At 34.2% G+C, this 25,229-nt stretch overlaps 2 protein-coding genes and 1 long non-coding RNA gene across 6 annotated transcripts; 1 reads left to right on the top strand and 2 right to left on the bottom strand.

Annotated features, from left to right (window-relative positions):
- The first annotated feature begins 148 nt into the window (after positions 1–148).
- Positions 149–21,515, top strand: LOC124223100 (DnaJ heat shock protein family (Hsp40) member B6 mrj). 3 transcript variants are annotated; one of them, XM_046634786.2, is made up of 8 exons: positions 149–549; positions 13,227–13,318; positions 16,493–16,602; positions 17,974–18,084; positions 19,369–19,548; positions 19,625–19,883; positions 20,089–20,178; positions 20,689–21,515. In XM_046634786.2, exons 2-8 carry the CDS (start codon positions 13,254–13,256, stop codon positions 20,855–20,857), a joined length of 984 nt encoding a protein of 327 aa, XP_046490742.1. In that variant the 5' UTR covers positions 149–549; positions 13,227–13,253; the 3' UTR covers positions 20,858–21,515. The 3 variants fall into 3 exon arrangements, with proteins under 3 accessions (XP_046490742.1, XP_046490744.1, XP_046490743.1); XM_046634787.2 differs by lacking the exon at positions 149–549 and adding an exon at positions 918–1,141; XM_046634788.2 differs by lacking the exon at positions 17,974–18,084 and having other exon boundaries at positions 153–549.
- LOC138191242 (uncharacterized) lies at positions 3,709–4,729 on the bottom strand. The gene is made up of 3 exons (XR_011177626.1): positions 4,666–4,729; positions 4,060–4,136; positions 3,709–3,945 (listed from the first exon to the last, which is right to left on the bottom strand). It is a non-coding gene; the product is annotated as an uncharacterized lncRNA (long non-coding RNA).
- A 761-nt stretch (positions 21,516–22,276) lies between the features above and the next one.
- On the bottom strand, positions 22,277–25,002 carry Acbp1 (Acyl-CoA binding protein 1). Of its 2 annotated transcripts, none has more exons than XM_046634804.2 (4): positions 24,841–25,002; positions 24,665–24,724; positions 23,729–23,843; positions 22,277–22,928 (listed from the first exon to the last, which is right to left on the bottom strand). In XM_046634804.2, the coding sequence occupies exons 2-4, from the start codon at positions 24,677–24,679 to the stop codon at positions 22,789–22,791; spliced, it is 270 nt and encodes an 89-aa protein (XP_046490760.1). In that variant the 5' UTR covers positions 24,680–24,724; positions 24,841–25,002; the 3' UTR covers positions 22,277–22,788. The 2 variants fall into 2 exon arrangements, with proteins under 2 accessions (XP_046490760.1, XP_046490761.1); XM_046634805.2 differs by having other exon boundaries at positions 24,833–25,002.
- Positions 25,003–25,229: the final 227 nt, after the last annotated feature.

The raw sequence follows: 25,229 nt of genomic DNA on the forward strand, positions 1-25,229 counted from the left end.
CAGCGAAAACAGCTGTAGACAAAGCGTAGCAAAGTCTGGCGCTGGTGAAGAGACTTTGAAAAAGTCTGTGTGGCGTGCGGGTCGCGACACTAACGGACGAACACGCTCATCATTGACCGAGCCATATGGTTTAGTGCTGGATTTCAAGCCGTGAGCGTTTAGTTCGACTCGGTGAGCGTTGCCCACCGTTTCACCGTTCGCTGCTTTCTCAGTTCCCGGTTATCGAAGTGTTGAGTCGCCATCTTGCGTATCGATCGTGGTGGTGATGCTTGTTTGTTTGCAGCCAACTTCAGTCGGGTGTAGAAATTTCTCCACTTTTGTGTAGAGTGTGAAGGTCCTCCGTCGTTTGTGCTCTCGATGTGTGCTGCCCCGTGATAAGGAGAGAGAAGAAAAGAAATAAAAAAAAATAAATAAATATACACATAATAACAACGTGTACCCGTAATAACGACAATAGAAACCTAAAGAAAAAAAAAACATCAATTTCTTGTTTGAAAATTAATCCATCAGTGTGTTGTATACTTGTAATAATTAAGGAGCCACTTTCCGGTAAGTAATTTACGACAATATTAAAACGGTGAAAAATCTAGCAGGGTATTAACGAAAACTAAGTATGTAGAACTCTACCGACACGGTGAAATCTAGAAACTCAAGTCTTGCCCAACTAAGGGGAAAAAAAGGGCCGCCTTACTCCGACCGGAGTAGAAAATCAGCACGCTAGTTTTCGATTAAATGAGGGTTAGATTCGCCCGATTATCACTTATTGGTGTGCTACACATGCATTCCCTAAACCTTTCCTGTCTCTGCGATGTTAACGCGATATTCGATAGCGTTCGGACCACGTAGGTAACCTGTGTGAATGTGTGCGTGTCTATATTCACGTCGAAAGATGAGATACGTCATTTTCCGTTGATAAAGGAATCGTATTATCGGTGTGTTCACAGTTCAGTCTGAAACACAGGCGTTATCCGGATAATTAAATTAAATGAAATTAAATTAAATTCGCATACGAATAGACGCACGGCATGTGAAACGGCTATATTAACGTTTAACGCCGGACACTGACTAATAATAAAACTAGCCGTGATCGCAAACGTAACTCAATTCACACGAGTGGATGTCTCCAATTTATTTGTAACAGGTAAGCCAATTTTGACGAGAACGTTGCCTGTACTGATTAACTCGTTTGCGATCTCTTATTCCAACAAGGTATGTATGTACTTTTCGCCATGCCTTTCAGGGCTGTGCCAATTGTTCACACTCTCATCCATGCCTCTGTGCGTCCACGCTTCCGATATACGTATTATACACGTTTAATACCATCCACCACGTTTTCAATTTCTACAGGCGACTATTAGAAAGATGATGATTCTCCGATGTGCAACATCGAGATACTTGCGGATTTTATGACTCATGATTTTTAATCTACGTTTCTTTGCGTCCGTTTCGCACAGACTCGGGTGTTAATCGGTTATTTAACCCGACATCGCGATGAAATCGGAACACGTAATTAACGGGTTATGAAATATTCTACGTGCTGCAGCTGTTCGCTCGTTAATTAAAATAAATCTATGGTTCGGTAGTCGCAACGACTGTGTGGATAACTTCAGACACACACACACAGTAACGCAGCTTTTGAGGTTATAAAGTGCTGTTGCTGTAGATGCGAAAAAATCGCCTTATATACACATATATAGCGTACCGTTTTTCGCCATCGAGTTTCGAATCTACAAACCCGGTTGCCCATGCAATTCATCGTTTCCAGTTTTTTCTAAACACGCTGAACAGGCAGCGAAAATCGCGTATTGATCGAACGGCATGAATCTTACATGCCACTCAAGGCAACAAGTCGCAATCGTACGTATATATGCGATCGCTTTATTGCGGTCTGCCTGCCTGCCTGCGAGAACTCTCTTTGTTAGCAAATTCAATGTTGTTCTTTGTGCCGATATCGATTGTCGAAACGATCAAATAAGTTTGTAGATGTACCAGCTGTATCGACGAGTAGATTGAAGTTAGTAACGAAATGTTGGGGGAAAAAAATCGCAATTTTTCAAATTTTACAACGATTTTTAAGGTACTAAGATTTGGAAGTACGAGTTTGTTTTGTTGTATTATTGTTTAACGATTTTTCGACAGTTTCAAAATCTTCGTAACGTTACCAACTTCAATTTGATTCTATATCGGCAAAACACCTGCCTTCCATCCATCGCCAAATGAAAGTCTGCACAAATATATATTTATACACGTATATCTAATTTATATTGTTACCGGAACACCGAGAGTCGGTCAATTGATTAATTATCGCACATGTATCAGTCATCGACGAAGCGAAGCGGCAATTCTAGCGGTCTTCAAACTCTACATACGTGTGCAAACGACCGTTAAGATTACTGTTCATCGTTTATTTGTTAGTCGGTGACTTATACCGATGCAGCGATGAAACGACAACAATATACAAGAAAGGAAAAACAAACATAGACTACAGGCGAGGTTGAAGTTAGTAACGTTATCGTAATTACAATTAACATTTTGGAGAAATCGCTGTTTCACCATTATCGGAATGTTTGAAATGCGGTAAATTATAATAACGCAAAAGAAACTCATATTTTAAAAACTTAGCCGCTTCAACGTCGCTGTAAAATTGCAATATAGTGACTCCTCCCCTCCCCCCCAATGTTTTGTCACGCTAACGTTGCTAACTTCAGCAGCCTGACTATAGTCTACCTATACCTACAACATTAAAGTAACTAATTATTATCGCAATTTATATCATGCTTAACTGTTTTACGTATACACAGGTTGTACGAATACAAAAAAAAAAAAAAAATAATAAAACCTTATCGCAAATTTAATCACCGGTACCGTCTGTAAGTCCACGTATATATACATATAATATGTTATGCACTCACGATGACTAACCGAAAGCAATGATTTTGATTTTCTTTCCTTTCGTTTAGTAATCTTTACCTCGTCGAACCGAATTTCCTTTCTGCGTGTGTTCCGTGACACACGATTTTTTCCGGGTTTCGATGATCGTGCCAGTATATACGAGGTTGAGAGATTGAATACCGTAATAATATACGATTTACCGATCATCAACCGTGTGTATGTATAATATCTGTCATTTCTGTATAATATTCGCATAAGGTTCGCTTATCTCATGAACCAGAAACGGTATTGTTTGTCCGAGTCGCGGGCGGAAATCGCTCGATGGTCAAGCAACGTATGTATAATCATAAGTTGTTAATAAATGACGAATAAAAGCCACGAGAAACGGTTTCGCAACAGTATCATACATACGCAATGTACATAAGGTATATATTTAATACACATATTATACATCTATACGCCGTGAAACCGTGAAATTACAAACATTACTAGATTAGGCTCTTCGCTCCAAATATACAAATTAACTTACCCACGTATGTATTATAACGTCCACGATGCATAAAGTATACGATCAGTGACTCATATATTGTAATAGGTCTTTTATATATATATATATATATATATATATGTATAAAAGACCTCGGCAAAACGGAATCGGTTCGTTCGATATTTAAATTCGGAAAAATTGCTAGACCTTAGTTTCGTTTCAATCAAACGTTATACGTGGAAACGGAAAACACGCGGGGATGTTATGCCTGTAAAAAAAATAAATATAAATATATATATATTCATATAAGTAACAATACACGTGCAGAAATGTACGTTAGTATATCACTGAAATCACACTGTTGGCAAAATCCTTTCTTTCGGCATGGCTGGCCAAATATGTACTGTGACGTCACTAGCTAACTTGTGTGCGAGGAGGACGCCCACATCCACCACCTTGTGCTTGCTTCTTTTCGCGCTCTCTCTTTTCTCTCTCTCTCTCTCTCTCTCTCTCTCTCTGATTTCGCGGTCATTTGCGAACCCTAAGCGTCCCACGATATTGCAAAACTGAGGAAAAGAAAAAGAAAAAATTCGATCAAAATCATCACGATCGGTTATATCGGGTGTATATAGAATGGTTTCACAAACAGCGTGACATGTTATCGACTTTTATACACATACCTATATGTGAATGATGGTTAGACGGTTTTTTATTTTTTTGTTCGCTCTCTCTTTTTTTTTATCACCACTCCTGAAACCTTATATTATCATTACTCGTATAATCAGTACCAATAGACTCTTGTTATTTTTGATTCTATTTTCATGATTCCCTGCTCACGCACACTTCTTAACTATTCGTTATACACAACGTATCACAATTACGCTAATTCAACTGTTAGGCACGATGCATTGTAAAACACTCCGAACATCGGATTGATTGACTCTATTGCCATCGGTTATACGCATATGCGATATTAATATTCGAATCATCAAACTTAACGATTTTACATTGTTTATGAACTAGAAATTTTCCCATGATTCTGTATTCGAACTTCCCGTTACTCGTATCAATGAAACGATAAGTATAATAATAAAAACAACAACAATAAAATGATTTCAATGTCAATCGCTTCAGCTGCTGTTGTTTCTTTGAGTAATCACAGATTGCTGTTAAATTATAAATCAATGCATGCTATCGTTTGATGAATATTAAATTTGATCCTGTTCGTTTTTTTTTTTTTTTTAAACCGACAGTACGTGTACATTATAAGATATTAAATGTAATACCTTTCAGAAAAGAGAATAGTTTATGAAATCACTTGAGAGTGGCTCGTCTGTAAGACAACAATTCTGAAACTAATATAAGACTGTCTCTGTAAAGCTGTCTTGTTGGAAAAAAAAAAAATGTTCATTTTTATCTTTAAAACGTTTTATCGTGCGGCCCTGAAGTTGTATTGATTGATACCATTGAAGTAATCGCCCGGTATTGTCTCGTAAATGGATTGAATGTGGATTTGAAACGTTGGTGTAAATCAGCTTCTCTTTTTATCTTTTATCGAAATATCTTTTCATCGCGAGTATCTATATTTTTTAGTTAGAGGTAAGGGAGAAAAGTGTTCGGTGAAACGAACGTATTAAATTCTCCGGTCACGATTACGGTACGAATATTTAATCATGATACATACTCGATCTCGTCGTTTATAATGTAAACATTATTTTCGCCGACAACAACCGAGCCGATACAATGTAAAATAACGATAGAATGACGTCGGGAAAAAATACGAGAATGGAACGAAATTCGCCTTCACTTTAGGCCGAAAGATGTTGTTTTTGCGAGAGAATTTTTTGTTGTAAACTTGAAAAGGAGTTGCGAAATTGTCGAGATTTATTGCACTGACACGTCTTCTTCTTCTTCTTTTCGGTGTATCTCAGATGCAATTTTCCTCGGCCTGTCTTTGATGTTATCAGCCGGATATGCTTGAGAAATATTAAAGTTCTCGTTCGGTCTCTTCAAGTCTATTTTTCAGTTTACCGAAAGGATTTGGTAACCTTAGAGAAATGTTTTTCTTGATTCACCAAATGCCGATTTATTTAAACTAACAAATCATTTTTTCTCGCCTATGTATGTATCGAGCAGACTATTTATACACGCCATTGTAATTCTTGCCAATGCTAGCTGTTACAAATAGATATCGTTGTCAATGCTAACTATTGTCAAAGGTCGTTGTGTTGTATATACGAAGACCGGTGTCAAAATATAAGTAGTAACAGGTGTCAAAGGAAAGAGTGACAATGAATTGTCTAGCGCCATTTCTTTCGTAACAAATAGTTGAAACGAGTGATTACATGTGTACATTTTGTCCATTACATGTAATAACTAATGACGAAAAATGATAATGACGAGGAAGAAAACTACGTTTGTTTCGAGATCAAACCATTCAATAATATATGTTTGGTAAAAAATTTTTCTTTCACCGCTAATCAATTCTTTCATTCACGCTCGGACTCTCAGCGTTCCGCCACTTTTTTTTTTTTTTTTTTTTTTCTTGCATCTTTTTATTTATTCAACTACTTTTTTGGTAACACCTGCCGAGTTTTTTGGTTCTATGTCGTCCCTGAAATAATTTCCAAGACTAAGAAATCATATGAAAATTTATTTATTTATTTATTGCAAAAATAGCACATTTGATTTGTACTTTTCCACGAAAAAAAGGCATTTTCTGCTAATCTATAATGAAAATCCGAATGCTAATCTTTACGCAAACCACAATTTTTCTTCTTGTTTTTGTTTGTCCGCGCTTTTTGAACTTTCGAATTTCGAATTTAGATTCGTAATCAGTGACCCGAAAAGCTCGTGAATGCAAAATTTCAAGTGAATCGCATGTAAGGAAAAATGTATGCACGAAAGGGTTTGAAGGATGTTTGCTTTTAATAAAAAAGTCGTTCGATCCTTATTTTTATGAATGTTATAATTCCGGTCTCCGTACGTAATTCGATGATTACGATGACAGATAATAATTTTTTTTTCCAACTACCGATTAACTACGAAATCTGATCGATGCAGGTGGACTAAATTTTTTGGTTTGGACGAAGAGTATCTCAGGGTAATTTTGCGGAAGAAAAAAAAAAGTAACGGAGAATTAAATTTTGTTTTTTACTTTCCAAACCGCGGTCTCGGCTTCTGGCAAAGCATTGCCCCTGTATTCAAATAGACTTTTTGTAAATAAATATAGATTGAAAATACTTGGCACTCCTTTATGGGTCAATACTGAAACGTATATATGCTGGTCTCTCTCGGTAGGTATGTACACTCCTGTTCATTAATGGCTTTAGAGTGAAACTAGCCACTTGTGCAGTCTGTCTCTCTCTCACTATCGCACGATGAACACCGTTCACGGGCCAACTTCACTTCATGGATGTACAGTCTGGTAAAGAAATTAACAAAGCAAACAAAGTGATCGATTGGACTCGGAAATTTACAAAACGAGACCATTAAATCGCGGTTCAGTCAATCTTGCGAAAAGAATCTTTCTACTCGAATATGGGAGAGAAAACGAAAAATTTTATAAAACGCGTTGCAAAAATTACGAACTATCGATTGATGATCCTTTCATAAAAGTTCACCGATTGTTTTATCGTTCCGTTTTCTTTTTCTTTTTTTTTTTTCTCCCAAAATGTTTCTTCCTAATCGTGAACGTGAATTTTACTCACGAGTCGTTTGTAATGAATTTTGAGGCGTTTTTTTCATGTACGTCTCACTTGTAATCAATTAGTAATCAATGACTATTTTGGATGTTACCGTTTATTGAGAGAAATATTTGAATCTCTGCACAATCAGGCGATGTTTACAGTGAATTCATTTCTACTGATGCGAACTTGAGTTATGATTCACGAATATTTTCAGGGTGTCTATTATCACGGAAAAGCCTTGAACTCTTAATACATTAAAATAAAAATCAAATAAACATTTACTATATGTATGTATATAAATTTTGCTGTCAAAAACCTCGTTACCCTGAAAATTTTCAGAAAAAAAAAAAAAACCTGGAAGCTCCTGGAATACCAGGAAATTTTGAAATGAAATATTGGTAGACACCCTGATTTTTTACAAATGAATGTGAATAAACATGGTATCGGTATAAATAATATTATTACATAAAAATTTGCAGTTTTCAAATTTCATTCAGTTCAAAATTCTGCTTACGATTATTTCGTTCTTGTTCAAACTGTACACTCGATGAACACTCGATGATATCGGCCCTGGGAGTGCATTGTACCTGCACCACATAGCACGTACTTCTATTTAATCTTGAGGTTGGTGTGATGCCTGTAGGGGGACTTGCAGAGACCAGCATGTAAATGTAAATGCCGCGGTATGTATGTGCATACCTATGTACACCCATGTACTTACGTACCTACCTGGTCAGGTAAATACACGCTAGCGCCAAGACGTGGATACCTAGTCTGAAAAGAAACTGACTATCCATTGTTGGAAACTCGCCCACGAATTTAAACCCCACGCCTGCATTGTACGGTATAAGTTCAGACTTTGCTTAAACAGACGGAACCAGAAATCGAAATTCACTCTGCCCCCGGTGATTCATGAGAACTATTTTATGGCGTTAGGAATATCCCGCGTCACGATGCGAGGAGCGAGGCTCTGGCAAGGTCTCCTCTCAATATGCTTATTATTATACACTTTGTAGTAGTATGGATGAACGTTTAATGTACTTATGTTGGAGCATACACACACACACACACACACACGCGCGCGTGCGCGCGTGTTAGTTTCACGTAGGTGCATGAGTCGAGCTGTAAACCGCGTCCACTCTTTGACTTTGTTCAGGTACAACCGCAGACCATTGGGTATAACCCTGTCTGCTTCTGGAACGCGTCTGTATACCTCGGAACATCCAAGTATCACTTCCTTATAAGCGTACAGGATTTTCTTTGCGAGTAAACGCTGCGGTATATTGCGTTGCCTAGCATTGAGGGGAACAAATATCGGTAAAACAGACCTACCGAGTCGTTATCACTTGAGGCAAGTTAAGTTATGTAATCACTTTGACGCTTCGGCTTGGGTTGTAAAACAACGAAACAATTCGAAAACACGGCCAAGTTCCAGCTATCGAGGGTAGAGATAAAGAGGACTATTTCCCTGTATAGAGTGTCCGTAAAGTAGAAGCAAATTGAGATGGCGTTGTTGCAGCAAAAATTCAGCTAAGCGCCAATCAGATTCTTACCCTTATTGCTTACGAGCGTCATTCTGGTGACTTTTTTTTAACTAATATTTCTCGCTTTTTGGTGGACACTTTTTTAGTCGAAAACCCATACGAGATACTCATCCTTACCTCTATCCTACGTAGTTACAGCTCACTCGCGTGGACTTTAAACGCACTGCCTACCGATAACTCGGTAATTCTGTTTTACCGATAACTCGGTGGGTCTGTATTACCGATAACTCGGTAGGTCTGTTTTACCAATATCCCCCTCAGTGGTAGGCAACCCAACATACTGTGACGTTTACTTGGAAACACTGTACGTGAATAATTGTGTAATACATACGCGACGCCCAATTAACATATTTACTCACTATATCATTATTGCAGAGATCGATCGAAAGGTTGTAATACTATAGAATTACCTGATGCACTATTGCAACCTGCCTCGTACTAGTAACGATGAATGTATCAGATTTTGCACGAGGTTAATATTTGTTACTTTAACTAAACCAAATATATTGTAACACGACTGACGAGGCTGAAGTTAGCAACTTTAACTTAACTAATTATCATTATTTGCACAATTTTGAAACGATTTTTAAGGCGTCGCCTTTTCAAAATAAGAGTACGTTTTGTTTATCATAGTTTACAGATTTTTAGACATCTTTAAAAGTTTTTTCCATTGTTGAAGCTTTGGGACGTTCAAGTTCGTTAAACAACTCCAACGCAACAAAATGTGGACGTATAAGAAGTCTATTGTTTTAACTATCGATGATATGTTTCAGGGAGTTGAAGTAGTTCGTACAATTCCGATGCAAAAAAGAAAATATGTGTATATAATGAGCATAGAATTTGTTTGTTTTCATTAATAAGGGTTAACTAAGTTAAACTTTATACGATTAGTTAGTCAAACGGAATGAAACATAATAAACGTAGAATTCACTTGTTTAAATTATTGAAGCTCCACGAGGTTGAAGTTCGTTCAACTCTTAACGTAACGAAGTGTCTATAGACAAAGAATTAATTTCATCCCACTAACGAAGCTTCATTACGATTATATTAAAGTTCGTACAACTCCAACGAAACGTAATATGAAAATACTTATATGTATGTATAGAATCAATTTGTTTTCAACTTTAAATATTGTAAAAAATTCACGAGAATAAAGTTCGTAACTTGAATAAAACGAAATATATACATAAATTTCTTTCGACAGTCAGTTCCGACTATTGCAAGAAGGAAAATACTGTCTTGATTTTACAACTTTACGCAAAACGACGTCGAAGAAGTTGAGTTTATAAAAGATACGATAGACAGACAGTTCTAAGATTTGCGAAAAACGATTTTCAACATCATGTTAATAAAAAAAAAAAAAACAATTATTGACATACTCATCGCGAAATAACGAACTGTAATTTTTGTCATTTCATGCTGTATTTTTATACAGCATATATACATATATATATATATGTGTGTGTGTGTGTATGTATTAATTTGAATGACGATCCGTTAGAAGAAAGCTTTATTTGAGGATAGGACCGGAACTTGTTGATGCGATGCGTTGAACGAATATAATCCATGCATATGCATAACATGTGTGTTACGACGTGCTCACGCATGAAAATTCGAACAGACGTTGACTGTGATGTTGAACGAAACGGTTATTTTTACATTTCATACATCTATTTGAATTCTAGCGCTGCGTAGGATATAGCTTATTCAAGAAGAGCTTATTTTTATACAAGCACACAGTTGAAACGGTTGATCAATCAATCAATATACGTGAAACTAAATTGGCGGGGAACACGTACGTAGCAGTTATATTTATAAAATTTCACGTTACGCAACATTTCAATTGGATTAATAAATTGAACGTTTCGTATGGCTTCTGTGTATGCATACATATGCGCACGAGGAGGCAAATATATTACAACTCGTTTAACGATGCAATTGCACTTGATGCAAGGTTTAAATTACTGAATTGATAAAAATTTCGTTTGTTAGAGTAACTAGAAAAATTGAGTAAAAATCAACGGATATCACAAACTTCGCGTGCATGTTCCAAAAATTATCCATGCATTTTATCGTATAGTATAAATATTTCTTCGTCAACGACACTGACACACTGACATTGGCAGTGAAATTTATACCTCATACTTTTCGTGATCGTAATCGTTGTCTACTCATGCGTCCGTGAAATTAACAGACGTCCATTGTAAGATGCGTTGGTAGATGGGCTGATTAACTAATTTTCAAGGTTGCGGTACTAATTAACCCTGACTAGTCGGTGAAATTCACAACTTAGCCCGTGCGAGAGTTTCATTCGGTAGTTTGTTGTCAACTTTATTTTTATTATTATTTTTCTCGTTGTTGTTCAAAATTATCATGCATCTATACATCTCTGACTATTTCTATAATAAATACCTTACTTTGAAATGTTATTTTGTTCCTACAGTATGCACAATTTCATAATTCTGAATCAGCCTATTTGGCTCGCATTTCGCGTTTTCCTTTCATCAGGATTTCGTTCGTTGAACAATTATACCAAAAAAAAAAAATTAGGTTCAAGAACGCGACGTATGCAAAATTATTCTTACGGTTATCTAAGTGTGAACAAATTTACATACACAAAAGCATAAATATAAATCTACCGTTTTGTTTAGCGAAACGAATAATTTAATTTTCAGTTCCGTTTACCGCTCAGTCTTTGACTAATTTCATTTTTTACCACAATCGAAAAATATAGTTCTAGGTAAAAAATGAAAATTAGTTTTCTAGCCGTTACCGGAAAGTCTAGCATCCGTTACTATTCTTTCTCATTACGATCACTGTTGTTACATTTTCTTGCAACTGTTGCTATGAAAACAGTTGTAATTTTTTTACCGTTCCAAACCGTAGTTTGAAAAATTCGGAGAAAAGTATAACAAATGGAATATTAAAATTTACCACAGCTAAATGATTATTTAAATATATAAATATACATCGTAGTTTATATATTAATATTACATACACTATACCAATGTCGCTCTCATACGGTAAATAAATATTTTCCATTACATAATTAACTGACATTCAGTTTCCGCTGTTGACTAAATATTTTTTTTATAACTTCACCAACCACCGAACCTCGTTTTTTTTTTTTTTTTAATTTTTTTATTTATTTTTTTCTCTGCCTAGGTACAGATTCATATTTATTATCATTATTATTATTATTATCGTTGTTTTTTTGTTAATGTTATTACATGGTATTATATACGCGTCGTCGCGGTTGCTGTTTGATTGATATAAAGAAGAAGAAGAAGGAAAAAAAAAACATCTAATGAGCGATTATAAGTGTACGCCGTGCAGCAGTTTGGTGATAGTTCGTGTAGCTAGGGAAGATTCCGGAGTGACCTCCACCTCCGCTTTTAAATCTATTCTGGAGATGGTTCTTGGCTATCTTTAGAATTTTCATTGGCCCAGGCTTTGAATTTAAGCGTTTCCCACTAGGAAATATGTCTCTGCAGTTATCTGTGTGTAATATATGTACAAATATATATATATATATACACATATACTTTGTCAATGACGTGCATTGTTACGTATGTATCAAACATGTGATAATATGTTGCTGTTGCAAATTCACCGTGCAATATAATCTCGTTTGTATATATATTTTCAAAAATATGTCATAGTCACGGAAATGTCGTTTTTGTAGTTCAACTGTAATGCAAGTATCCCGTTAATTGTATATCTATACTAGGGTGGTTATTGTTTAGGGTGTTGACGAATTTTTACCGCCCCATCACTGAAATCAATTTCAAATCATTTGAAAAGAGTCGCCAAATTTTTTCAGATTCTTACAGCAAGTCTGAGATAGCCCGCATTGTGATCAAAGTTTCTTACGGAAATGACACGAGAAAAACTTTTTTTTCGCATTATATATTTTATCGCGAAAGTAATAATGTTCCGAAAAATCTGTAACTGCGAGGTTTTAGTCGGCATTAGCGATGCTATGTGAAAAAAAAAAAAAAAATACACATCGTCGTACGAGGCAATATAGACGAATTGCACTTCCTCTAAATAAAAGAAAAGCCAGGTTTCGAGGTTGTGCAATTCGTCTAGATTGCCTGGTACGACGATGTGTATTTTTTCCCAGATAGTAGCACTAATTCTCACCAAAACCTCGCGGTTACGGATTATTTGGAACATTATTACTCTTGCAATAAAATATATACTGATAAAAAAAGTTTCACCCATGTTAATTTCCTTAAGAAACTTCGATCACAATGCGGACTATCTTAGATTCGATGTAAAAATATATATATATCCAATGGAAGGTTTATGTAATATGTGTGAATAAAAAACTTGCACTGCAGTTTGTAGTGTGTGAATTTAATTTATTATCCGTATACGCAGATGATTTTAGTGATGCCCGAAGGAAGGAATAAATTCACTTTCGCCTCTATATTTCAAAATTATTGCGCAATTGTCGTGTTAAGAGATACGTATAAGAAGGAGAAAGAATCTACAACCAAGACAAAGTTATTTACGTTAATTATGACTGTTTTATTTGTAGTTACGATTATTGTTATTATTGTTATTGTTTATTTATTTATTCATCCATTTCTTTTTTCACATCGACAGGTGGTTGCCTAAGAATTAACTGCTACGATGGTTGACTACTACCGGATCCTCGATGTCTCACGAAGTGCGACTGGAGCGGATATAAAAAAAGCGTGAGTTTATATTGTATAATATTTCTATGTACCGTTAACTTTTGTTTTTTTTTCAACCATTCAATGCCGATATTATAACCAGTCAATGCCAATGTTACAACCTTTCATTTTCATTTCGTATTCCTTGTCGCGGTTTTAGTAACAGCGGTTATTGTTTACTTAATTCTCGAATGTTGGGGAGAAACAATCTTGATACGCTTGTTACCTTATGAATAACAGACGACTAATTCGTCATGCTATCAGGAAAAAACCGATACCGTCACGTTTTAACGATGTATTTTCTGAGAAGCTTAATATATATATTATGTTATATTATTTTATCGAAATGAATAAATTTATAATTATTATTTCTCAACCATCACTAAGTGCGGAAATTTTAGTGTCATTATAATTCTCGTCTTTTCTTTTCTTTTCGTTTCTTTTTTTTTTTTTCTCGATCTTGAATCGATATTGAAAGAACGTGATTATTTTTTTTTTCTTTTCCATCACGTCTTTTCGTCAAACTTACTCGACGAAAGTAATTTAAAAATGTGTTTTTGTCGGGAAAATTGTACCGGACATTTTTCGAAAAGACAATTATCCGACAAATTGAAATGTTGGAAAAAAAAAACAGAAATACTTGGTCCAATTAAAAATATTTCTACATTTCTATGATACCTGTAAAGCTATCATCATATCATCACCTTCCAATAACAAAAAAGAAAAAAATAACCCTTTTTTTCAAAATTCAACTCTTTCAGTTAATAATTTATTCTAACCTTGACAGTATTTTTACAATTTGTAGAAAGTTGATTTTTAATCGTTGAACAAAGACCGTACGTTTCCGTATAAATTCTTGTTAAAAGATTAACAATTTTACAATAGTTTCATTTGTTCTTATTTTATATATATATATATATATATGGCTATACTTACTTAGCGTTTATAAGAGTACATAAAAATTTGGTGTTGAGTGTTGAGGATAAAAACGGATTTATATATATATATATATATATATATATAATATGTAGAAACGACTGACGGAAATACATGGTGAGAACTTGACTAACCGATCTCTACCGCAAAGTGATGCATTTGTTATTCATACCGTCTCGGATGATCTTCCGTGTGATAAAACCCGAACGTCAAGCTCTCTTATTTTTTATGGAGGGCTCTGACCCGTTTCACGGCCACCGAATGTAGCATACACAGAGAAACGAGAACCGAAATGAACTCTTCCATAACTGTTACACGATTGTTGTATAAAAAAAAAAAAAAAAGAAAGAAAGTAATTCGGTTAAGTAAACTACGGAATTTTTCTCGTGCATATGAAATATTTCTACACTTGTAATATAATATTATATAAATGGTTTTTTACGTACCAATTGCGAGCTTCGTGTCTATTTCACCATTTAATTCGATTCGAATGGTAAAAACAATAGACACATTTGTTCAGAGTTGGTGAAAAAAATTTGACCCTGATTTTATATTGGCGTTGAGGTGAATTTCATTTTTTTTTTTTTTTTTTTACAGTTGTTAGAAAATTTCAATCAAATATCTTTCGTTACAGCGACAGTTTTGATTATATTTTTGAAATTACAAGAAAATACGTGACAAGTAATTATTTAATATGATTACAGTTGTCAATGCTGTACATTTTTGTTGTTAACGGCAATGTTAAATCTGATTGTTTAGTTCGATGGAGTTTTTCAGTTTAATAAGGCCTTAATATCAATATATTGTTAGACTAGCAATAAATGATCGCAAAAGTTACGATAATAATCGAAAAGTATAGTAACACGTAATAGATTTTCTGGTTACACTTGCTAAGCTCATTTTCATTTTGCATGCGTAATTATGTATATCACTTATGGTGAAGATAACCACAAACAGAAGTTTCTCTCATATCAAGTGTATATAACGTTAACGTAACGAAACATTGAGGAAAAAATGAAACCGCATTGTTTTGCAATTATTTATAACGCTCTTGAGTGAATTCAGTTTGCTAAATAATATGATGAATATATTTTGCATTTTTTATCTCGCCTTATGGCATTTCGTTGTACAACCATAAAGTTACGAAATAACTTAATTTTTTTTTATCAAAAAACGCATAATTATCATAACGTTTTACGAAATTCAAACGTTACTTGTATATGTATTATTAAGTCTTATTCCTTTTGGCCTGATCCTATTTATTTTATATAATCCTTCGCAAAGTTATCCAATCCAAGCTATAATTTAAGCTTAAAGATTCAACGATTTCCAAATCAGACAACGAATTTTGAAATAATTATACAATTCACGATCGTAATCAATCGTAATGTGAAAGTTGAAGATTAAATTACTATATTAGGAATGCTGAGGCGCTAATACCAAGGGTAAAAAAACCTGTTTCGTTTTTAGCTTTCAGATTCAACGTCCTGAAACTTTATATTCACGCTTCGGTTTGAATTCTGCTTCAAAACGATTTTTCTTTTTTTTGTTCAAATCGAACCTCTCTCACGTATCACATATCAGATTAACATAAGATTTTGTTGCTAAAAATTAAAAAAAAAAAACAAATATTTTGCTTAGCTAATAGTTGTGGGATATATATTTTTTTTTTTTTCCTTCAACTCAAATACTTAGTTAATTGTTATTATTATTCGGTGTAATATTTTGAAAATGTTGTCCTGACTCAGATATTATTTTGAAAAGTGAAACTTGTACTTTTGTCTATTTTTAGCAATGTGCCGTTGTGCCGATTAATTTCCTTTTTTTTCACCTAGATCACGATTTATTGTGCAAGAATTTTTATTTATTTTTCAACCGAGGAAAGTTACCTTCCTTATCGACAGACGGTATACAGTTTTTGTCTGTGCGTGCCGATTCGCCCGATTTCGGTTTCTTGATAACGAATCAGGCAATTTTATCATGGCGATAAGTTGATAAATTTCTCATTTACTCTGAAACCGCATTGACGGAACCATTTCAAAAATTTGATCTTTATTTTATACTGTTTTCTCTAATGGCTTATGTTATAAAAATTTTTTCGTAATATTTAATCTGTCAATTTAACGAACGATGTATTTTTCTTCGCCGGAAAATATAAAAATTAACTTAACGATACAAAAAATACGTTTATTCTATTCGTATGAACAATTAATTTTATTTACGTTCATTGAAAATAATTTGGTAATACTTTTGTTACAGATACAGAAAATTAGCACTAAAATGGCATCCCGATAAGAATCCAGAAAATTTAGACGAGGCAAACAAGAAGTTCAAGGAGATCTCGGAAGCTTACGAAGTTTTAATCGATGGTAAAATTTTTATATGTTGTAATCAATTTTTTTATCCGTATTTATTAATTATTCGGAAAATCTTATTATTCATATAAAAAACATTTTTTTTCCTCACATTTCCCGGCTATCAAGAGTCACTTGCTTGGCATGCATTTTACGTTATAATTTGTCTTGTCACTACAGTCGTTTAATTTATGAAAATATTATTATTGTACTGCTAATGTGATCGTTTCGATAAATCTTCTGGTATAAGTGAAAGGTAAAACATTTTTTAAAGGATACCCTCACATCGATACGAATATCAATGCGTAATTGAAATTTGTAACAGCCTAAACTGTCACAACAGCTTTATCCAAAGCAAGCTTTGCCCATTCATTCATCTCGCTAATAGATTTGGCAACACTAGTAAAAAATTTTGCATCATTTACGTACACTTTATTAAAAATTTTACAGTGGTAATTAGTCGACAGTCGCTCATTTATCAAATTTTATGCAACCACAAAATTAGAGATAGTCTTTATAATTATTCTAATTACATGAACTCATGATAACGAGTTTTTTTAAATTTTTTTCTTTGCTTTTCATCGTCGAGAAAAGCCCACGAAAGAAGTTTCAACAGGACTCGAGACCCGCAGTTTCAAAGTCGAACTTTTAGTTTCCGTTTCAATTAGTTTTAAACTTTTTGCTTAAACCTACGACACGCTGGGAAAATGAATCCACAAACTTTGCAAGTCCTTCTTTCATTACGGTTCCATAACTATGACAGCTCCTTATTCCACTGGTTGTACATAGATCCTTGTTAAAATTCCAAATTAAATGGAAATAAAACGAACAAAAACAAACAATATTACAAAATTGCAAAAATAAATTACCGCATGGTTGTGATAATACGTGTCTCTGGTGACGTAAATACCAAGTATGTAATATGTAATCGATCTTGGATTGGAAAAAAAAAATAAATAATAATATCAACGAAATCTAGGACCAATTACGTTACCATTAGTAAACAATGTTTCTTTCTTTTTTTTTTTTTTTTTATTCACATCAGTATAATTTACTCGATATAATCTCTTCTTTTTTTTTCGCCCTGATTATTGAAATACTAACAGATTAATTATATCATATGTTACTTTGAACATATAGTATGTTGGTTATGTATGAATCAATTGATAATATTTAACCCCGTGGTTTTATAGTTTTCATATGTTTATCAAACGTCTTTATTTTTTTTTTTTTTTATATTCTTTTTGTTTTTGTTTTGAAGGAAACAGTTTTCCGTTTTAAATTGTGTTTACAATGCTTTTGATAAAATCAATCAATTGGACGGAAAAAAAAAAAAACACCTCTGTTTGTTCCCGGATTGTGATGTGACCTGATATTGGTATCCAGATGCGAAAAGAAGAACGTACGATCAGCGATTGTATCAGAAGGCGTCGTCGAGGCCAGGCCGTGGATTCACCTTCAGGACTTTCTTTGACTCTCCTTTCCAGCGATATTTTGGTACCATTGATAAAACAAAAAAAAAAAAAAAAACACACTTTAAGAGTGTCTCCAGAATAAGACATCCCTGAAAAATTGTTTTCCCATCAAACGATATATATATACATATATGTATATATATACACACACATACCTATATCGCTAATGCTAAAACTGGTTTCTCAGACTTCATTATTATTCAGCCCATGGTAAAATCCGAGTTCATAGGTGCTGCTGTTGATTATACAATTTGATGTTCTTCTTTCTTCTTTCTTCTTTTTCTTTTTTTTTTTTTCATCTAAATCTTCGTTACAAAAATACCATTGACATTGCCTGAAAAGAAGTTTTCAGTTTATACTTCTACAATTCCGTATATTTTTATCTGTATTTATTTTTATAAAATTGATATTAATTTTCCACCTACGAGTTGTGTTCTTTTTTACGAAATGTCACGGATTTTCCTTATGAAAAATGAGTTTAACAAAAAAGAAAAAAAAAAAAATATGTATTTCGTTTCTTGTCAGAATTTGAACAAAGAGTTTCTGAAAAAATATTGATTCTAAAGTTTTACAGAAATTTTCTGGGAGATCATTTAGGAACGGACATGTTTCTTGTAGATGCGACAGGTTGGAAAAATAATACCAATTAACTTTGTCTTCCTTACTTCAAAATGAATACGCTACGTCGACAATGAACGGGAATTGAAAGTGTTCGAGTTATCCGATTGATTTTTACAGCATGTTTCTTTGATATTATCAATTGTCTATAATCACTTCTACGTAATGTGAGAATAGATTACATTTCGACAAATTCTAGTTTGGCATATTAATTTTTTTTATAAAATATTGCGTAGGTCGAACGAAAAGTTTTACCCCAGTGTTATTTTAATGGGAATTCCTTCTACCAAATAATCCAACGGTCGTTACCAGAGAGGCACTCATCACAACTAGCAACCTTGCCTTCTAACAAAACTGCGCTGGCTGCATTTTTGCTTTTTCAATGAGATGATATGATTTTTTATAAATGTGCGTGACTGAAACCAAGAGGAGTTATCCTACAATCCATATTCGAATAGAGCGCGACTTACAAGAACAATTAAACATTGTTGATCGATTAACGTTAAACCGTTTATAAAAAATCATCTCATCTACACAGTGGTACTGGACTACCGGGTTATCAATCTCCAAACCCCATCGTCGTTGTCTACTAACAGCCCGCAACCCGCATTTGCTTTTGGATTCGGAGTGAACACGCTACTATAAGAACTGCATCTAAACATTGTTTTTCTTGTTTTTAATTTTATAGAAAAGAAAAGACGCGTCTATGATCAGTTCGGAAAGGAAGGTCTTCACATGCCTCCCGGCAGCAAAAGGCGTCACGAGGATGAATTCGACAGACAATTTGGCGGTCCGTTTGTTTTCAGAGATCCTGAAGATGTGTTCAGAGAATTCTTTGGCGGAACACCATTCGAGGATCTATTTGCTGGTAATTACTAGTCGCATAATTTAACGGATTTAAGCGTCTATAATTTCTCATTCCAATTGATATTTTCTCTCTTAAGGTTTTCATGGGGGTGGCACACGTCGCGGACTTAACAGACACAGTCATCCGAGCAACAACAGCCTAAGCGCACCGTTCTTTGGACCACTAGGACTCAGTTTGGGGCCACATTTACAGGATGTACTCGGAGCCAGAGACGGGAGTTTCACATCGTTTAGTACTTTTAACAGTAGCTTTGGCGGACCGAGCAGTGGAGCAGCTGTGAAGAGGACAAGCACATCGACGAGGTTCATTAACGGAAAAAAGATAACAACGAAAAAGCAAGTATTTCCGTATAACGATCCGCTTGTCTTAATCAATGCGGTGAGCGTATAAAAGTCGTTTGGAAACCAACGTAAAATATAAGTTTACGCGCGGGATTCTTGTTCCACATTATATTTATAACTAACTCTCGATGTGGAAAAATCACTGCCTTTTAACATTATTAGTAGGCTAATGGAAGTATTGTTTTTAAATTTGTTACAGAGTATGCGAGAACGGGAGAGAAACGATAATGTCCTACGAGAACGACGTGTTGAAGTCAAAGACAGTGAATGGCGTACCACAATCTATAACGTACAGTTAAATTGAATATTCCCCATTCGTTAGATCTCTGTCCAACGGTTGCACAAAATCCCCTCCCAAATCATTAATTAAAAAAATTGATAACCAAACCTCACTGATATATAAGTTATATTACCATTCTTGCTGTTAACAATAACGTGGCAACGTTTGCGCATTGCAAGATGTCACGCAGTATTAATCCAATTTTTAGGATGATTTTTGTCTGTACCCCAAAGCCATTTTGAGGCGAAAGTCTGGAGTTCTTTGTGTTCCTCTGATTTTTTTTACCAACTAAACATATCATATCGCTCTCAGACTAATAATTTTAAGCGTCGAACTTAATATTATAATATGAAGATGCATACTAACAACACTTATTGGCTAATCTTGCAATTTAAGACATCACTTCTCTTCGGCTTGGAATTAAAAACTTGCGGTGTTATTTGTGTCGAACGTCTCAGTCGTTTTGCAATGAATGTAAAGAAAAAAAAAAAATCCTTGTCAATGTCAATATTTTGACAGGTGTGAGGGGCCGTCTACGAGTCGTCGGATTACCGAAGAATCCAAAGGTGCAAGTTTCAATCATAATATAAATCAAGATTCGTCAAAGTATTCGAATGATTTGAAATCCAAGAAGAAATCGCCGATAACTTCATGTTTGAATATGAGAGCACAGAAAAATAAAAAATAAGTAACCAACGTCTGCCAGTATACCTATTTTTAGTTCATAGAGTTGTCTATAAATTTCGGTGTCTCTATAATTATTATATATTCAAAAGGTGAATTGAAAACGTTAATTGTTTACATTTCGATTTTCATCTTATTCTTGTTTGTTTACGAAGCGGGAAATCAGGGAAAGTTGAAGTATAGCAAAAGTAAAGTAGAAAAATTATTAAAGTTTTGTTTGAGAAAACGGTGGTGAAAACTATTTGAACAAAATTCTGAATAAAGAATATCCGAATTGAAATGAGATTGCACGATGTCATCCGAGCTTGACATATCCGTAGTAATGAAATTGCAGAAACCGAGACGTATTTGTAGAATAAAATTGAAAAGTTAGCATAATTTGTAAAGAAAAAAAAAAAAAAACAAACAATAAAAATAGAAACAAAAAACGTAACAAACAAGTGAGAAGAAATTGTTTGAAAAAGAAACGAAATATCGATATTTATCTGCATACAGATTGCTGTTACAAATAATTGTTTGTTAGACGTTGGCAATGCTGCTAGATAAAACAAAAATTGAATCTATGAGGACAGCCTGTGCCGTTAAACGAATTATAGCCAATGCTACGAATATAGTAAGAATGAAACTAATTTATAACGATTAAACAAAAAAAAAAAAGCAAATGTATCGAAAGAACGTATGTTGTAATGAACTTCGCGACGCTCTAACCACACTACACATATACTATAAGTTACACATAATAAAATAACACCCATTCTAATTTTAAATAGCCTACGTTATAATATCTAGATAAATATTCAAATAAATTATTCTTAATTATTTTGTTAAGGAAGGTAAATTTTAATCGTGAAAATCATTCGTTCGGTGTGTGCGTCAGGTATAAATGATGATACAAATCAAAGCGAGTATCCCTTATTCTTAGCTTATAATTAAAAATCCAAGCCCAGTCTGCCCTTAAAAACTGTGTCGCCCACTGTACGTTTTTCTTAAGCAATTAATTGACTACGTATGTGTATATAATGATAAGACAAAAATGTTAAGCTTCTGAAAAATACACTACCATTATTCATTATTATTATCCTTTCATTATCAAATAATGCGAGTTTTAAGAGAATACGCTTGCAAATTTTTTGTGCGCGAATTCCCAAGACGAAACTAAATTTGATTAAAAGTTCGCGGCCCGATGTAAAATCCTTCGCGTATGATTTAAGAGTTCAGGAAATTTTAATCTGCACCCTAAACTTCCGGGATTCTGTGATTATAACAATAATGATTGTTGGTACAACGGTAAATAATTCCTACCGTTAAAACGAATCTATATTAGAACTATTGGCAATTTCAAATGTCATAATGATTTAATATCGACCGTGTCATAATCCGTATTTCGGTTAAAAAAGGTGATAATGATTCGGAATATCAACAGTGAGACGTGTAAATCATCTTTTATTAAATCATTTCTATAACACCATAATAAATATAATTGGTAATATATTTATATTTCGATTTGTCGCACAACGTTGACGTAACGTTTAATTTATACTATCATGTGATATAATTTTACCCTTTCCACTTGGTATCGGCATATTACCAATTCATACCATATATTGCACAATTTTAAATACCAAACCTTTTTAGACGGATTATGTAAATGATCCGCGAAACAAACAGCGAGAGTTATGAATTGATAACAAGTCTAGCAGGGGTTCAATAATTTATGCGGACATATTATTTGTGCGTTGTGTGTAATATTTGTTTGTGTTTTACAACTGTCGTTTTTTATTTGCTATAAAAAAAAATTTTAAATTATACAAATCGTGTACTATGCGATCGGTATTGGTGCAAATAAAAATAGAATAGAGGGGAGAAGAAAGTAGAAAAAGCAGAAATTGACATCGAATTATGCAGGTATCATATAATTTGATAAAAAAAAAGGTTCTATTTTTTTCCAATAGATGCGACAAGCGATGCGACCTTGGCGATGTATTTTTCCTTTGCTTCATCCTGACTCATTCCTTTTTTCTGTTCCCAAGCATCCCACTTCGCTTTTCCTTTGAAATCTAGCATGCCTGGTCGTGCTGCAAAATTTCGAGGAATTGTATAAAATGTAATTATTTCATGAAACAAAATTCACGACAGAGACAATGCGTTATTTTGGAGAATGTATCTATTCGAAATTTTAGCCAAATGGTGGCGGTAAATATTGAGGTATTATATACTACACTAACTGGGTCGTATTTAATTATAGAAACTGGTTTTGATCGCATATTTTACCCTACGCTAATTTAATATCACAAAATGAAGGCCCAACAGTTTGCACGATCTTTTCTGTACCTTGATATTCGTTAAATATATTCATTTAACACGATCAGCTGATTACTGACGCCGACGCCATACTGTATAGGTACAAGCACTTCTAAAATTTACTTAGGTATAGGTACTTTACATACTGAATTTAAGTATGTCTCTTAAGGCCGTTGTTTTTTTTCTAATCTCTTTTTACGTACCATTTGGAATTTATGTCAACTTCTCGTAAACCACAATTACATGTTATTATTGTGACTTTGTGTCGCCACGTGAATAATTTTGTAAATGCTCGTGGTTATTATCGAATAATGAATAACTCTTGCTGCATGCAAATTTTCAAATACCCAATGCACACAGTTGATTATTCTGTCGTTTGAGCATGACTTTTAGAATTGAGGCCTGTTCATTGCTTTCATACTTCCAGCATATTAATAGCTTACAATTAGCGATAGTGTACTGAGTTTAATTACTTGTAATAATTGAAAATATCAAAGCATTGAGCAGATCTCCATGGACTTAAATGTTGACGGGAATAAAAGCAATTTTCAAATTGTATTCGTAATATAATTACTTGTATTGATGTCACCAACGCTTGCCTGTTTAAACAAGGCGTAAATTTCCAAAAGATCGGCATCGGCAGGCTGAGAAGCCAATTCGGTGACTTCTTTAGCAGCTGCATTAAATTTCTGTGGAGTTGAATCGTAATATTGCGATTAATCAGTGAAACTTCGGCTGGCCAATAATTATTTCAATATTATCAGCATGCCGTAAACATTATATTCACACGCAATTCACAACGTTTCTCATTTCAATTCAAGGCTTAACAACATTTTGGATTATCATTCGCATCTTTATGTATCATTTCGATTACCATTTTTTCTGCCGCATGCATTCATTAAACTTACTTTAAAGGTCACATTGAGTTAAAGTATTCGTGACTGTATACCCGCATTTATCGTTAGTCTTCAACATATTTTTTTTATCACGTAAACGACTCGAAAAGAATGTTGAGTCTAATACTTGCGATAAAAATGGAATGATAAGTTAAGCAATCGCAGGCAAAAGCAATTTTTTATGACAATTATACATAGATACCTTTGCCTCCGGCTCAAAATTTATCTTTCTCCAGATAAACCTCTCAACCGACAATCTGATTGGCGGTCAAGTTAATTATAGTCATTCAACTGGACAGTAAATTTTTTAACGGTATTATTTTCAAAACTAATCGATTATGTGATGTATACAAATAATAGATATATCGATTACTACAAGGTTGATGTTAGTAACGAAACGATGAAAAAAAAAAATCACTATTTTCTAATTTTTACAGTGATTTTGAAGTAACTAGGATTGCATAATATAAGTATGTTTTGTTTTATTACAGTTTACTGAATTTTAAGCAATTTCAAAATTGCGAAATAACGGTTAATTACTCAGCATGAATTGTTGCGATATCGTTACTAACTTCAACACGATCGATTACTCTTTTTGTAAAGGTATAGCTTACCTCGTCTAAAGACATCTTTCAGCGAAGTTAGTTATCTGACTGATTCACAGATGGCTCTACCTGCGTGAATAAAATTATCAACAAGATCCCACCGTGGAAGGTGCATAATTTTATACTCTCGAAACTGCCGGAATAATTATTTCAAAATAGAAAAAAAAAGAATCCTACCTACTCACCCTTCGAGTATGCGAGGGAAATTTCGAAATTCAAGGTCGAGTCGTAAGAAAATTTCTAAGGAGCGACAAAAGCCGGCCTCTCGCGTTCTCGACTACACTTAACTTAACCGTTGACTGGCTGCCCCGAAGTGGACTATGAACTTGGGAAGCGCCTCTACAATCGTATCGCGCCTTCGTTTTGCTAGCAGCCATCTGTAAATTCGAATCACATAGTGGGGGAAACACCGCGTACCGATGTTCTCTGTTGAGCGGTGTGAAGTTGCATTATAATTTCAGGGTTCGTACGCGCAGGGAAAACCGTGAAAAGTCAGGGAATTTCAAAAATAAGAACGGAATTTTCAGTCTGTCGAAGAAAAAAAACTTCTTATACAATTTAAAGTACCGTCGAA

Source organism: Neodiprion pinetum, chromosome 7 (genome assembly GCF_021155775.2).
Source record: "Neodiprion pinetum isolate iyNeoPine1 chromosome 7, iyNeoPine1.2, whole genome shotgun sequence".
Lineage (NCBI taxonomy): Eukaryota > Metazoa > Arthropoda > Insecta > Hymenoptera > Diprionidae > Neodiprion > Neodiprion pinetum.